This window comes from Bombus bifarius, unplaced genomic scaffold (genome assembly GCF_011952205.1).
Source record: "Bombus bifarius isolate JDL3187 unplaced genomic scaffold, Bbif_JDL3187 scf7180000009704_frag, whole genome shotgun sequence".
Lineage (NCBI taxonomy): Eukaryota > Metazoa > Arthropoda > Insecta > Hymenoptera > Apidae > Bombus > Bombus bifarius.
This window is the reverse complement of record NW_022885284.1, coordinates 1-14,960: the sequence shown is the minus strand read 5'-3', so window position 1 is coordinate 14,960 and position 14,960 is coordinate 1. Positions and strand designations below refer to the sequence as shown.

The window sequence follows — 14,960 nt, the reverse complement described above, 5'->3', positions numbered from 1 at the left end:
ATACAAAAGAAGAAACTACAGAGACAGAAGTCAATTCAAAAGGTATATTAAATAATAAGTGCGATTTACTTGATACCGAAAGAGCTATTGAAATTAATGATGCGGTTCAAGATATTAAATTTACTGAAGGTAGAAGCCGCACTCAAAATGATATGGAAGATGTAGTAGAAGATTCACAAGAATTATCTAATAAAAGTAAGTTATCAGAAATAAGGATTGCACTTAACAAAATTGAATATACAAAAACTATTTTACGGAATAAAAAGAATTCATTAGAAAGAGAAAGAGGAGTAAGGGGAAAGAAGAAAATGTACAGACAGAAATTATTTCAAAAAATATATCAGATGATAAATGTGATTTGCTTTAGAAAAAAAAAAAAAAATATATTATCCACAAACTACATTAGGAATTTATCTATTTTAGTGAGGAGAAAGAGAAAGGATAGAGGAGTTGATCAATAGACTGTGGATTTTGAAGCGTTTGTGAAAAACTTACAATTTTAATAAAATATTCAATGTAAAGTCTTTGTTATAATATTCAGATAGATAGATGAAAAAAATACTGAATTTGCATAATTACTCACGGCTTATTGATCAATCATGCGACTCGTTCAGAGGTAACTCGAGTTGTAAAGGCGACAATTTATTAAAAATGGTATATCTGACGTACGATGCATTTGCTCATGTTAAACTATTTAAATAAGTATAAAAATCACGCGAAAAAAAAAATCTACTGAAAATAATGTTGAACTAGTTAATAATAATAAATCATATAGTGAAACACAAACCTTAAATCAAGATTTTAAGTTCAAAAAAAAAAAAGAAAGAAGAAGAAAGAAGTTGATAAAATGACAGCAATAAAATGACCAAAAATTGAATTACGATCCCGAGCATCAACTCGCTGATCTTCAAGTAGAATGTTCCGACAAAGACAGGACGACACAAGAGTTCGAGAAGCACATAGAGGACATGAAGGAGGAAGTGCAAAAATTAGAATTGCAACTCGACGAGTTACAAAAAAAAGAAAAACACACACGCACGTAAAAAGAGTTCAATCTTTTGGAATACAAATGGAAGAACTAACAATAAAATTAGAAGAAATAACACAGAAGAAATAAGTCACTAATATGAAATTACCTGATGGCTGATGTTGATCGTTGACGTTTATAATGATTGAATTTCGTCCACGGCGCCATCTGGATCCTTGTTGAAAAATTAAAATAGCCGCAACAGCACCATTGAGCTCATCACGTTTGTTGGTGAGTCGAGGAGCTGGAGGATTTCTCATCCTCAAGGACATAAATTTCACCGGTTCCGGTAATGTTTTTTACATGGTCCAAGCATTCGAAATCACAACATCGCTTTCCAAGACGAAATTTCCTGCATGGCTGTAGTAAACAGAAATCGATCAATTGTACAGATCAATCGTCACTCGACTGCTCGAGAATTCAGGTCATCCAGAGAATAGAATAGAGACGTGGAAAAATGTAGTGCGATCATCGCAGTGGGAGGAAATAGGGGGATAGGGACCAAATGAATGAACGAGATGTTAAGGACAACTGACGACAAGTTCTTCTTCTGTCGAGAATTGCATGTTTGTGAATGGTTTGTGGGTGGTTAGGTGGAGAGAATTGAAGAGTTTGGAGGTGACTGGAAGAGTGTTTTGGGCAAGGTAGATTGCAGAATGGTTGCGGTAGCATTGTGTTAATTATGGGTTTGTACATGTAATCTTTGTATGTATCACTACATAGAACCTAACGTATATTTTTAATAATACATCAGAGTTTTAGTTATTTCATAGCTATGAATTTTATACTCTATAATCTTGACGTTTTATTTCACAGAAGCGTTTGAATATCCATAAAAATTAAATGAACCAATGTATTCATTATCTTATAGAGAAGATATATTATTTTTAATTATGTTCCAATTATTTATCATGATCCTGATTTCCTTATTCTGAAAATTTGAAAGGAAGTTTTGTAGTTTGATACTTTCAGCGACAAAGGGTCAATATTGCTTTAGTATATTTCGTCACATATACATGTATATCTATATATCCACCGAAAATGCGCTCTTGTAGACAAACGCTCGATTCGCGTCATAGCTTTTAAAGCTTGTCGCATCTCAATCAGTTGGAAAAAGTTTTTCCTGTAGCATATTTTATTTTTACGAACCAACAAGGTCTTTGTTTATTTCCTTCTTTTTTTTGCTCCAATTCCCCCATTGTTTTTTCAAGGATAGTATTTCAGAGCCATTAGTCAAGTTCATTGTAACAATAAACGTACGTTTCGGAAACATTTTGTGCTGTGAAACAGAATACACTAAAGTTTGAAGGTCACATCGATTTTCGAAAGTTTATAAATGGAGGTGTATGACAGTATCACCAGCTGTTGCTGTCCCCAAGCGCCAAAATACGTTCTGACTACTATTTTATGTATCTCACAGAAGTATGTCTTCATTCATCATCTCCCATGCCATCCACCAACGTGTTCTTAACATGTTATCTCCTAGTAAAATATTGATGTTGAGTCAGATATCCAACTGAATAATCTTTTCGGTGTCTACTATAAGACATTTAAAACCAAGGCTCGTACACACGTGTGCTTATACGTCAGATGTAATACTTAACAGGAAACCTGCTTATATTAATATTAAATTTATGCATAGTAGGATGTTCGACCTTTGTAAAAATGAAATTATAATACATACAGTTTCACCGTGGAAAAGTGAATCTTTCTAGCATGTCCACGCAAATGCAGGGTAGGGGAGGACTGTGCATGCACCAAACAACTTTACGTTCGTAATTTTTCACACAAATGTACAACTGTAGGGAAAAAAATTATCTCTGATTTTTCGGATGTTAGGAGTCGACAATATCGCATAACGGAATGCTGTGTTCTACGTATTCTATTTTTGTTACGAAAGTGGTACAAACGAAGTCCACATAAGAATAGTACAACAAAATCGGTTGAGGTTAGGTTATCGTGCAGATATCGCGGCTTTTGCATTGCAAATCACGCAACTGCCAGTCTCGTCGTTCCTTGTAAACGAAAGAAAGGTATTGTAATCGGTCGGAATTAACATAAAACTCGTCGCATGCGACCATATGGCCTGAATGGTGAATAAACGAGAGTAGAGCGCGAGCTATGTGATTCTAACCGTTTAGGCGGAAACTAATGATTGTAACCAGAGCCGAGATATATGCCAATATTACTTTGCTCGACAAAGCGTATAAGATGAGGAGAGAATCGCGATAAGGTAGAACAAGAGACAGATATTCTCTACGTAAAGCAAGTCTGTCAACTAGATTGAAATCCTATAGCTATAACTACAGTGAATCCATATTCTGGCGAATTGTCTTTTCACAAATGAAGCTTCTGAAGAACGGAATTGATACAATAACTACTGTTCATTCATAACTACTGTTGTAAGAGTCTATATATTTGTCTATCTATATCTATATATATATCGATCTATATATATTTGTCAGAATGTCATTTTATCAAAAAACCCATCCTCTGTAATCATAGTTTATTGATTATTATAATCATTATTAATTTAACATTTTTGTGTACATACAAAATTTAAATTATACCTCGCTTGAGAACAAAAATTCTATTTATTTTCCTAACATGTACTAATAATTATTGATCAAACTAGAAAAAGCTGGAGGAGATTACTTAGGAAGATTACTTAGCATCTTATATTCCTATATTTATGTATAGTAAAATGGCTTGTATCCATTTTCATGAATTATAACTGACATTTCAAAGCATTCATGTAGATATGTAACTCTCGTTAATTAATAATTTAACAATGCGTCATGAAACGTATCATTTTCGTTTCTTCCTTTGTTTCGTTATACACAGGAACGAATTTGTAAATAAAGATGTATAATCAACGATAACATATGACAGCGAGTATAATAACTGTCAGCAAAGGAAGAGGTCGGTAAAATGATTGTGGTTCAGTGTATCGGTAAATAAGCTTTGACAGACGTTGCCGGGGGACTCGGTGTCGGTGAAACCGCGTCGATGAAATGATTGTCAGTAATTTAAAGATAACCCAATTTATTGATCTGTCTCCCTTTCATGGCGTTGTACGTCTCTCTATAAAACATATTCTACCTCGGAGGGCTGAAAAATTTAACTTGGTCTCACTGGACTGGACTGTAAGTAAGAAAATTGAAATGCAAAATCCACGTGTGAGCGCAACGGTTTAGATGGAAAGTTCGATAGGACAATTATATATATTAGCCTGAAAGAAAGCTCGTGGCTTCGCACGCAACACGTAATTTCCCTCGCTGAAATAATCCTATTACAACGATACGATTTAAAATTTTCCTTAACAGACCTCGCAATGTAATTCTTCATCTACAATTTTTTATTCGGCCTGAAACAAGAGACTTTCGAAGCCTTATAGAGTCTCGCGAATCTAAAAGTCAGGTTTCAACGTATTTTCGCGTCTTATTCTATAATACTGAAGACATTAAAGGTGTTAACGATTATTGTCTCACGATGTACGTACATCAAACGAGTACTTACGCAAGAGACGAATGGAAATGGAAACAGCCGAGAATAATTGAAGATAATTTGAATACGTTCCAGGCTATAATACAATTTCTCGTGAACCGTAATTGATTCGCAGAAGGGAATTGCTGCTTCTCACGACTAGCAAAGTGTTTCGCAAAAAAAAAAAAAAAAAGTAAAGAAAAATGGTATCGGAAGGATAGAAAAAAAGCGGTGGCCTACATCAAGCAATCTTCATGCCGATAATGCATTTATTATTCAGTTCGTTCATTTTCTATCGCGTAACAGACACTGGGATAACTGACAGAACGAGCGTATAAATCTTGCATCTCTCGACCTGACTTCTCCCGATGGAAAAATATTTACTGGTCTGGAATCGTGCATCGCTAATTAGTAAAAAAGTAATAAGCAAGAAAGCAATTATACTACCGGATTGGTATTTCTATTTTATTGGAGATTAATTAACCTGAGTAAACCAACAAAAACTTATCGAAAATCAATCGAAATTAAATCACCTTTTCAAACAGGCTATAAATAGCCAACTAATATTTGCAGTAATAAACTTCACTTTCGAATAAAGTATACGCTCTATAAATTGTAAATTGATAATTTCGTTATTATATCATTTTTCTTAATCTAAACTGAATTCAGTGAAAAGAGCTTTCAATTGAATTACACACTTCATTAGTTTATGAATTATATTCGTTACCATACGTACAAAAGAAGGTTGACTGGTTTAAAAATTCAAAGGGTAGAACCTCCAAGCTCACGATTGGAAACAGATTCAGTTCAATGGTTTAATTTGCCATTTAATTGAATTCTCTGGCAATTTCAGCGAACTGTGGGCTTTAGAAGTGTCCAGCATTCAAAGGCAAGACCTCCTCCATCTTTCTCTTTCTTTCAGTTCCAACCTCAAGTAATTGACCTGTTAATTCGACGCTATATTTACATGCTCGCAAGGGATTCAGACGACTTCATTGCGTTAAATTCGCAATTTAGCAAACACGAATGTCTCGATCAATTTGTAGTTCGAAACAAATAAAAGATAATCAATTTTTCAAAATAACAATCGATATGTTCAATGCATTTGTCGATGCATTTGATCGTTATGTTCATTTAGCATTTTTATCATAAAAGCGTAGAACACATGTACATACACATAATATTCCATGAAATGATTTATACAGACTATGAGTCTCGTTTTATCATATTATAAAAGAATGAATTTTTCCCAATAAATGTAACTTCATACAAAATCTCGTTTAAAAAATTCAGTTTTTATTCTCATCAAATTAATTTAATATCGGAATATGTGATTTTAGTCGTTATAAAAATTTTATGTCAAAAAGCGTTCGCAGATACATATATAAATAAATGTCCAATCCTATGCATTTATTTAAGCTGAAATCTGAACTTAAATATTTATTAACAATATTCTGACGAATATGTAATGAAAGATAAAAGCAGCTTTATTTTTTTTATAGGATGGCTCATGTTTTTTATTCATTTTATGTTTTTCGTTGTCAGCGCGTAACTACCTATCAGCCGCATGAATGCCAGGTTTTACTACTCAGAAGCGAAGAAGCGAAGAAGCAAATATACGTTACCTTGCATGGAAAAACGTTAGATACATATAAAAGTCATAACGTAGCTATTTACACATGGGGAATATTTATTTTTGTATGAAATATTTTTGCTTCTGAATTCTCATTATAAATGTACGTCCATTTCCTACGTTAAAGTACGTCTCTGCTTTGAAAACCTTCATTTAAATATAACGGTTAACAAAATATTATTAGAGAAATATTAAAACGAGACGCTAAAAGAACATTTTAATAAAGTACAAATGATTATTTGTTCTTTGTTAAATTACACTGCTGTAACTCTAATTTTATTCAATTCAAAATGAATCATTTATAAACTGAACCGGAATATAAAATTTTATTCCGCAAAAATCATAAAGTTGAAAGTTAGGAACGAATAACAAATGAATAACCTAGTTTCATTAAAAGGCACGTGGTTAAGGTACGCCAATCCGCGTAATAACTTTGACACTCCAATTATTATAAAATATGTATCCTTAAGGGATTTTTTTGCGCGAATGCAAAATACTTTTCATACGTGCAACTGAATAAATGGGGCGTGATTTTCAATATTTCCTTTTGTAGAATTTATAACAAAGTAACTTTTTCACAAATGTTTTCGCTAACATTTTTACAACGTAAATGTCTTCTTTTGTAATTAATAATTTCAACATTTCTCTGAACAGTTTCGTTGCGATAAAAAAAATATACAAAGCTTATGACGTGCTTGTTTAAAAATATTTATACGGAACAAGACTTTGAATTTGTCAGACCAATCGTTCTAACGAACGAATAAATTAAACGACTCGTAACAAAGAATTATTCCTGTCCATGTTTCTCTTTGTAAAAGTAATTCAAGGCAAGTTAGATGAATCGCTGTGTACCCTATTCGCATTAACGGTGTGCTTTAGTTTCTCTCTGGTTGTGTTAAGTGTTTAAGTAATGAGCATATACTCACTACGGGCGGGTTGCATACGATCGATATGCACCACTTCAGCCTCGAATTGTAGCAGACGCAGAAACTGCAAACCGAAGGCCCCGGCTCAAACGTAAGATCATGTCGAATGGTTTCTCCTTGAAAGTCAGCACAGCGGTTGTTTATAGCATCTGAAAACGATTCTCAGCTTGAATATCTTTGCCATTCGACGGTCGTACGCGCAGTTACGTTAACCGTTTCAACGCCACTCAGCGTGATCATGCTGTACGCATAGTGTGGTGAACTGTGTCGCGATGTTTGGTTACGATTGTCAATTCACAGCGCGCTCGGTTCCGAACGTAGCTTGTCGCTAGTCTATCAGAGTTTCCTCTCGTAATTACTTTTCTTTCAAATAATCGTAAACCAAATAAAGAAAAAACTAATGTATAAATTACCTCTTGAATTGGAAAACCAATTACAGAACGTCACACAAACAAAAGGTAAAGCACGAATATTTGGCAACCTTTTGAGTAACGTTGAGTAACTCTTTAGTGTAACGTTTCTGATATAGCTGATGAAGTGAAGCGTGAACGCGTTGAAAGGTATGTTTCGACAAAAAAAAAGAGCAGTGCAATCGAGTTGATCGGCACTTCTCGTAAATAAATAAACGAAGCGCTATTGCGCTTCATGGTACAATCCGATACGGATTTTTAAAACATCCCTGATACTGAAACGGCTAATAGCGTTACGAAAACGATCGTGCCAGGAAATTTTTGATCAACGGATCCGCATTGCGGCTGCCACGATGCTTCTACGTAGCATTGATGCTTTATCGATGAAGCACGATTGAAATTGGATATTCGATTTCTTACTGGGGAGAGAGTTTTCATATCGTGTTTACTGTTTCACTTCGCAAGTGTGCTTTACAGTATACGTTAGAACTTGAAATCGAGCTATTTGAGTTAAAGTCGCTTGTAGCTTGAAATGACGTTTAAAGGATATAAGAATAATAGAAGGCTAAAATTCAAAAGTGTATATATACATTACTAATATATAATGCCTATAATATATAATATAATAAATAATAATGCCTATATATCGACTAATTTATCAATTAATTAAATCCGTGTATATCAAGTTTTCTATAATTTAGTACTTTCGTGTAACTACAGAAATTTGATGCAATATAAAACTTGATTAAAACAGCGATTCATTAGGAAACGAGAATAATGATGCAAATATTTTTTGTAGCCATTATATAGGATTTCGATCGCATAATTAATCAGTATCAACTTACCAGTCTTTAACGGAAGAACAAAAAGAAGGGCAGGCGGTACACAGACCGCAATCATGATCATTTTCAAGTAGAATCTCAAACTGCCGTACATCTTTGAAAACTTTGTTAGTCGTAAGGGATCAAAGGATGATGTCCGCGCTGCGGAAAATAGATGAGAAGCGGCTATTTCAACAACCACCGTGTAGGTACTGCACTAGCCAGAAGTATCTGCGACAGAAATCAGAATACACTCGTTTTCGCATGGTTGGATCAATTTCGCGTGGGACTAACCTGATTGAACCTAACGCGGGATAATTGCTCAACTCACGACCTTAACCAGCCCGCTTGATTCTCTGTAAATGCTTGAAATTGACGCTTGGATTCTTTCCAGATTAACTAGCTTTGCCCTCCTCCCTCCCGTTATCTATTTTCTTAGATCGACTTAAACTGCCGCAACATATTATCTTTCTTCTTTTCTTTTCTTTTCTTTTCTTTTGATCTTTTAAAGCCCTAAATCGCTGGCTATTATATTTTGTACACTCAATTACTCTGTAAGTCATAAGTACATATGTTTTACAACGTTATTTGTCATATTTCAGTTAAACCCCAGAAAAGCCAGAAATATATTTGCAGCGTGTTTTAACGCGTCCCTGGCAAAGATCTCAAAAACGAGTTGTGGTAACACACGGTTCGCCAGCTTTTTAAAAGCGCTCTCCGTTTGCTTTTTCCTCTCTTCCCTGTCTCTTCGTTTTTTCTTAACGAGCAAAACCATTTTCGCGAGGACGAGAGTACGGAAATGACGTACTGGCAATTTTGTTTTGCGATAATACAAGCAGCTCGGTTTCAGTGAATTAAACTTGGCCCCAAGCTTCTACTTATCCCTACCTTCCTTTCCTTTATTTTCCCTTCTATATCGGTTTTGCGGTTTTCCACATTTCCATCACAATAAACCATGTTTTTTCTCGATTTTACATGTTAGCCAATGATTCGCGGCAAAAGCGTCGACTGTAAAGATATTTGTAGTTGCAATAGCAACAAGTATGTTTTCTCAAATAGAAAATATTGGGAGCGTACACGCTGGCAAAACAATTCATGAATAGCTCGTCCTCTGCTTGTTATTTGTTTCGATACTGTTAGCAAACAAATTCATGAAACATACTGGTATAGCGTAAAATGAACATAAAAGTTTTGCGTACACTTGAGAGCTGAACTTTGGCTGTTATACGTATATTATATATATACGCACACAGTTATGTATATGTATCTTCGAAACTATTGAATTCAAATGGCTAATATTCTTTAACAATATGCACTCGACGACCTTTATCGAGAGAAGTATGTGACGTAATAGTTAAACTTTCAATTCATATACATATATCGTTTATGAAAAAGTAGTCATTCTGCTTTTGTGATCTGTGACACACTATAAATTCTCATAAGCTAACTAACGCGTAATCTTCTGTAACGTATTAATATAATATAGGTATGTATATCTCGACTTTGAGCAACCAATTGGTGATAAATAAGCTTTAGTACATACTTCTTACACGTAACAAGAGACCAGTTAACATCTCTGCTCTTAAAAGAAAAACGAAAGAAACTCTGAAAAGCTGCAGGGTTCAGGTCGAATAACACCAGCTCAGATAAATGACCCTCTAACTTACCTTTGTCCTCATCGACGTCAGTGATTTTAAAGCTAGTTATAAAGTGCACTTCTCAGCCAGCGTCCACGGCAGTCAATATTATTTAACGGGTCCTAACGCGATGTAAAAAGGGAAAAAGGAGGAAAGAAGGAACAGGGAAGCAAAGAGAAGAAACGAATTTTTCATTTTCTCGAAACTGGATCAAGTTTCAGGCTGCTCGCCAAAGAGTCTGTAGCTAACGAGACAAGATTAGACAAACCACGCTTTAAAATTTCCACAGAACTATAATAATCCTCGAAATCAATACGATTCGTCGATCCATCGCCTGATTAAAAAATGAGATAGGATGAAGCTCACTAGTCGGCCTTTGAACTTTCAATAGTGCTTACGGCTCGTATACTCTAGTTTGAATGCTACAATGTAAGCCAAGTCAGCTGTAACTAGCGTTCGCGTGATTGTCGCTATCTATTATTCACGCGTTACACGTTCACCAGACAAACGCGTCTACCGGTTGACATTGTTTTCTGTCCTGAGTTTCAAAGCAATTATGTTGCTTCGTGTAATCAGATCTCGCCAAACTAACGATAAGTTCTTGTTTGATCTTACACAGTTACTAAAACTATACAAGTTAAACCAATCTAGCCTAAACAAGTAATGTCGTTATATATTCTTTTTTAAATCTATATATTGTTTAATAAACCGTGGTTAGGATATAGTAGCTGACAAAAATATTCGGACAAATATATTTGTAGAAACATTTTAGGAGTGTATTATGCATAGTGGCACCATTTAATACTGTACTGTGACTATCATGGTCGTGTTGGTATTATTCGAAACTAATCTGAAAATCTGTATGGAATTTGTAAGATATTTAGTACGAGTACTGTGCATTACTGATATGTACACAACCGAGACGAGATAACGAAGGTACTGCTCTCCATCGTTCATCGCTACGCGTTGCTAGTAGCAACGTATAATGCATATATATCTCGCAAAGACCATAAAAGTACCCAATGGAACCACGTTTAATATTTGATAATAATGTCCCATTACAGTTTCGTCATTTTCAATTGATTAAACACGACCCTCTCTTTAAAAATTAGAAGATAAAATACGTAATACAAATCTACTCGAAATCTTTTAAACCTTACGGACGACTACTTATGGTCTTTAAAAGCAGCAGGGATTAGCAGAATATTAACTGCGGATTTTTCTCGAGAGGCTCGTAAGGATGAACAGCGACGAGTATCTAGAAGCTATGTACTCACCTGGTCAAGGAGACTCCAACACCAAGGACGTTGGAAGTTTCGAGAAGCGATGATGGAAACTGAAGTAGCACGTCAGGTCAACTCAGGCGAAAACTGCTAAAGAAAGAAAAATCCAACTAATTTGTTTCCAACGATAAAATGAAATTAATTTGTTTCACAAATTATTAACTGGATATTATTCAAAAATTATTCAAAATTCGCTTGATTGATTCACGGCCCGGGACATTTGGGTCATACCATTTTGGTAATGGACGAAAATGGCAGAAGGAAGAACGACCGTTTTTTTCATATTTCTCTTTCCCCGGGAAACGATGGAATGCCCGAGCACCTTGTTTCATTTCTTCTCGACATCAATTTCAATCTTTTTAAACGAAATATAATCTGAACGATGAAAAGTTCATTCAAATAATGCTCCGCGCCAGACACTCACGAAAATTAAGAAGAAACACGGAAAATTCGCGAATAAAACGGATTTCTTTGTCCCAGTGAGATAATAAATCTCGTACACGTATTGGTTTTTAAAATCAATATATCCACCAATGTGCACTCGTTTAACAAGGGTGATGGAACGTGCCAAAAATCTCTCAAGAGGGTCTTGGCAACGGAAGTGTCGAAAATGTCACAATTATGAATGAAAAATTCGAATAGTTGCTGATTTTACAGTCGAAACCGATAAAGAACTCCAGATATTCCCCCAATTAATTTACAATAAATTCGCGAAAATGATCGATTGCTGACGTCATTGTATTCTAGAAAGATCGTAAAACGATAAGAATTTATTGAAAAAACTTATATTCCATGATAACACTTCTAATAAGAGTACTAAGAGGAGCGATTCTGTACTCACCTTCCTGCCTCGAAGTACCGAACGCAATTAACCGTCCGCCCAGGATGGAACCGTTCGGAACTTTTGTAAGTCACTGCACGGCCGCTGCCTAGGGTGGAAATGTAATAGATATGAGTACAGAGCGCGTGAGCGAACTAAAAACGCGATAGAGAAGTAGAGAGAGGATGTTCCGTCCTTGTCTAATGACGCGCACTTGTACAGGAAATATGTAACAGCGGTATACGAGCAGCGTCAGTGTCCACTAGTGTGCATGCCTGATTAAACATGGACAGGAAGTATCTATACATGGTGTTCTCTTTCTATTTCCATGTTGCATCCATCTTTCTATATCCATGTTGCATTAGGAGGAGAGTCGTATTTCGGAACGTCATCGGAACATATTATACCTTGTATGTGATTATTTGGAACACAATGGGTGAGTATATTATAATTAAAATATATTCCTAGTTCCAATTCTTTTGAATAGTGTCAGTGACCAATCGAAATAGAAATCAGTGGACATCATGGAAAGAGAAGGCGAAACCAAATTTGAAAATTCGACATCGGTAATTCAGTAGTTAAGAATAACTCAATCGATTATGTAGATTAACTAGTTATAAACAAATATATGAAGTATAAATTCAAATTATTCTTATCCATCTAAAAATTGGAAATTAAAAAGCAGAAGACAAGAAATTATCTTCGAGGATTTATATAGTAAATACATTCTTTTGCCTGTCTTACCTAGAGATAAAACAGTTGTTTGATGGTTATCTTATAGTGTTCAGTCATTGCGAAAAATATTTTTAATTAGTTAAAAACTATAATTAATTAAAAACTACATTTTTTTATGTATATAGACGTTAGCGATGTATTATTCCGGGAAGCTCGTCTATCTCCCGAACATCGGGTTTGCGACAACATCGATTTGGAAATTATCGTTGCAGAGTATGAAAATTATTACAAGATGAAATTTCAAAAATATCCCATATTGTGTAAGAAAATAGCTGGAAGGGAAATGACGAGGGAAGTGACAAATGCAAGCAAAACGTAAGAATTTAAATTATTTAACGATATTAAACGGTATTCAACGTATTCAACGTATCGTATTCAACGTATCGTATTACAATATGATCCAGTGTTTGTAGAAGTATTGAGACAAAAGCCAAATCTGTTAGTAAACAAGCGAGAAGTGAGCCTGTGAAAGAGACGAATCTACAGCAGAAGATAACTGATGATAATGCGAATCATATTAATCTCGCAATGACAGTGACGTCAATATTCCCCAATGAGAGTGATGGACGTTCATCAGAAGAGCTATTTAACGTCCCAATGGAACAATCCATGCAATCGAAGATATTGAAATGCATTGCAAAGCTTTATTCAGATAATCCGGAATTACGAAAGATTGCTGAGGACATCTCATGCGTAAGTTATTTTCGATTAATATACGTATCGTAAAGCTTTTAAACGATAAAATTCCCGTCGATAAACCGTCCAACGTATATCGACAATGACGTGATTTCAGTAACGCTTCAAATATCAAATTACGTAACACTTACTTAATATAGAGAAGACGCCATTTTATCTTTGTATCGTCACAGGAGATCATAGTAAACAAATTAAATGTACATTGGGATGACGTTATAGGCCTAGAGGAATGTAAAACCGCTGTTAAGGAGGCCGTTGTGTATCCCCTTAAGTATCATATCTTTTTTGATGGCCCGTTTTCCCCCTGGAAAGGTATTTTGCTGTACGGCCCACCTGGTACAGGTAAGATACTCGTATTCTTTTCATTTCTGTACGTGTTTACAAGAAATATACAAAACAGGGAAAACGAAGTTAGCGAAGGCAGTCGCGACAGAATGCCATTGCACCTTTTTTTAACATAACTGCCAGCTCATTGGTCAGCAAATGGAGAGGCGATTCCGAGAAGTATATACGTGTAAGTTGCTTTGTCTATGTAAGTTTCTTTGTTCCTTTGTCTATGAAGGAGAGATTCTAGGTATAAAAAGATTTGATTTTATTTTTCGTCATTTATATATAAATAGAATAGTTGTTTGGAAAACGAAATGATATCATATTCGTGATGAGGCAATGAATTTAAGGAATTTCGAATATAATATTTAATGAATAATAATTTTAATAATGAATAATAATAAAATTTGTTAAACTGAACAGGTTTTATTTGAACTTGCCTATAGTCATTCGCCTACAATTATTTTTATCGACGAGATTGACTGGATCGCCACAAATAAAGGAGACTGTATATTGTCTGAACCTGCAAAGAGATTCAGGTCAGAACTTCTTTCTAGATTGGATGGATTAGTGTCTAATGAGAATTCTAATGTAGTTCTTCTGGCTACAACTAATTCCCCTTGGTACGTATATCACGTTATTTCAATGTTTTCTAAGTAGAAAATATCGTAATATTTCTCCAAATTCCAAATATGTTATTGTGTTGTTTGAAGTATTCCTTCATTATTATTAGTATAATAGAACGATAATATTTATTGTAAATATGTTATTAGGGGCATTGATGCAGCTTTACTCAGGCGTCTCGAAAAGCAAATATACGTATCATTACCCAATGAAGTTGCTCGACTTGGTATATTCAAATTATACCTTAGCAACCACTTATTAGAAAATACAGATATTGTAAACCACATAGTAAAATGTACTGAAAGATATTCTTGTGCAGATATAAAATTGTTTTGTAAGCAAGCGTGGCTACTAGAAATAAGCCCGATATGGAGGAGACTTGAAAAGAAAGAAACACCTGTTACCACTTTGAAATATGAATTAAAAAGTTATGAAATATTAGCAAAATTGTTTAAAAAAATGTCACCTACAGTTATGCAAATAGATAAATATGATACGTGGAACAAATAAATACGCAATCGTAAGGACAGATATT

At 34.8% G+C, this 14,960-nt stretch overlaps 1 protein-coding gene and 1 pseudogene across 2 annotated transcripts; one reads left to right on the top strand and one right to left on the bottom strand.

The window, feature by feature from the left end:
* Positions 1 to 1,086: 1,086 nt before the first annotated feature.
* On the bottom strand, positions 1,087 to 11,921 carry LOC117215533. 2 transcript variants are annotated; one of them, XM_033461883.1, is made up of 4 exons: positions 11,218 to 11,921; positions 8,328 to 8,534; positions 7,073 to 7,221; positions 1,087 to 1,387 (listed from the first exon to the last, which is right to left on the bottom strand). In XM_033461883.1, exons 2-4 carry the CDS (start codon positions 8,416 to 8,418, stop codon positions 1,247 to 1,249), a joined length of 381 nt encoding a protein of 126 aa, XP_033317774.1. In that variant the 5' UTR covers positions 8,419 to 8,534; positions 11,218 to 11,921; the 3' UTR covers positions 1,087 to 1,246. The 2 variants fall into 2 exon arrangements, with proteins under 2 accessions (XP_033317774.1, XP_033317773.1); XM_033461882.1 differs by lacking the exon at positions 11,218 to 11,921 and adding an exon at positions 8,598 to 8,711.
* A 269-nt stretch (positions 11,922 to 12,190) lies between these two features.
* LOC117215531 lies at positions 12,191 to 14,960 on the top strand (annotated as a pseudogene).

Coding starts and splice junctions, on each gene's coding strand:
- LOC117215533 (XM_033461883.1), bottom strand. CDS start 8,418: ATGTACGGCAGTTTGAGATTCTACTTGAAAATGATCATGATTGCGGTC. Junction 7,222..8,327: donor TGTTCTTCCGTTAAAGACTG/GTAAGTTGATAC, acceptor AATCGTTTTCAG/ATGCTATAAACAACCGCTGT. Junction 1,388..7,072: donor TCGTATGCAACCCGCCCGTA/GTGAGTATATGC, acceptor TGTTTACTACAG/CCATGCAGGAAATTTCGTCT.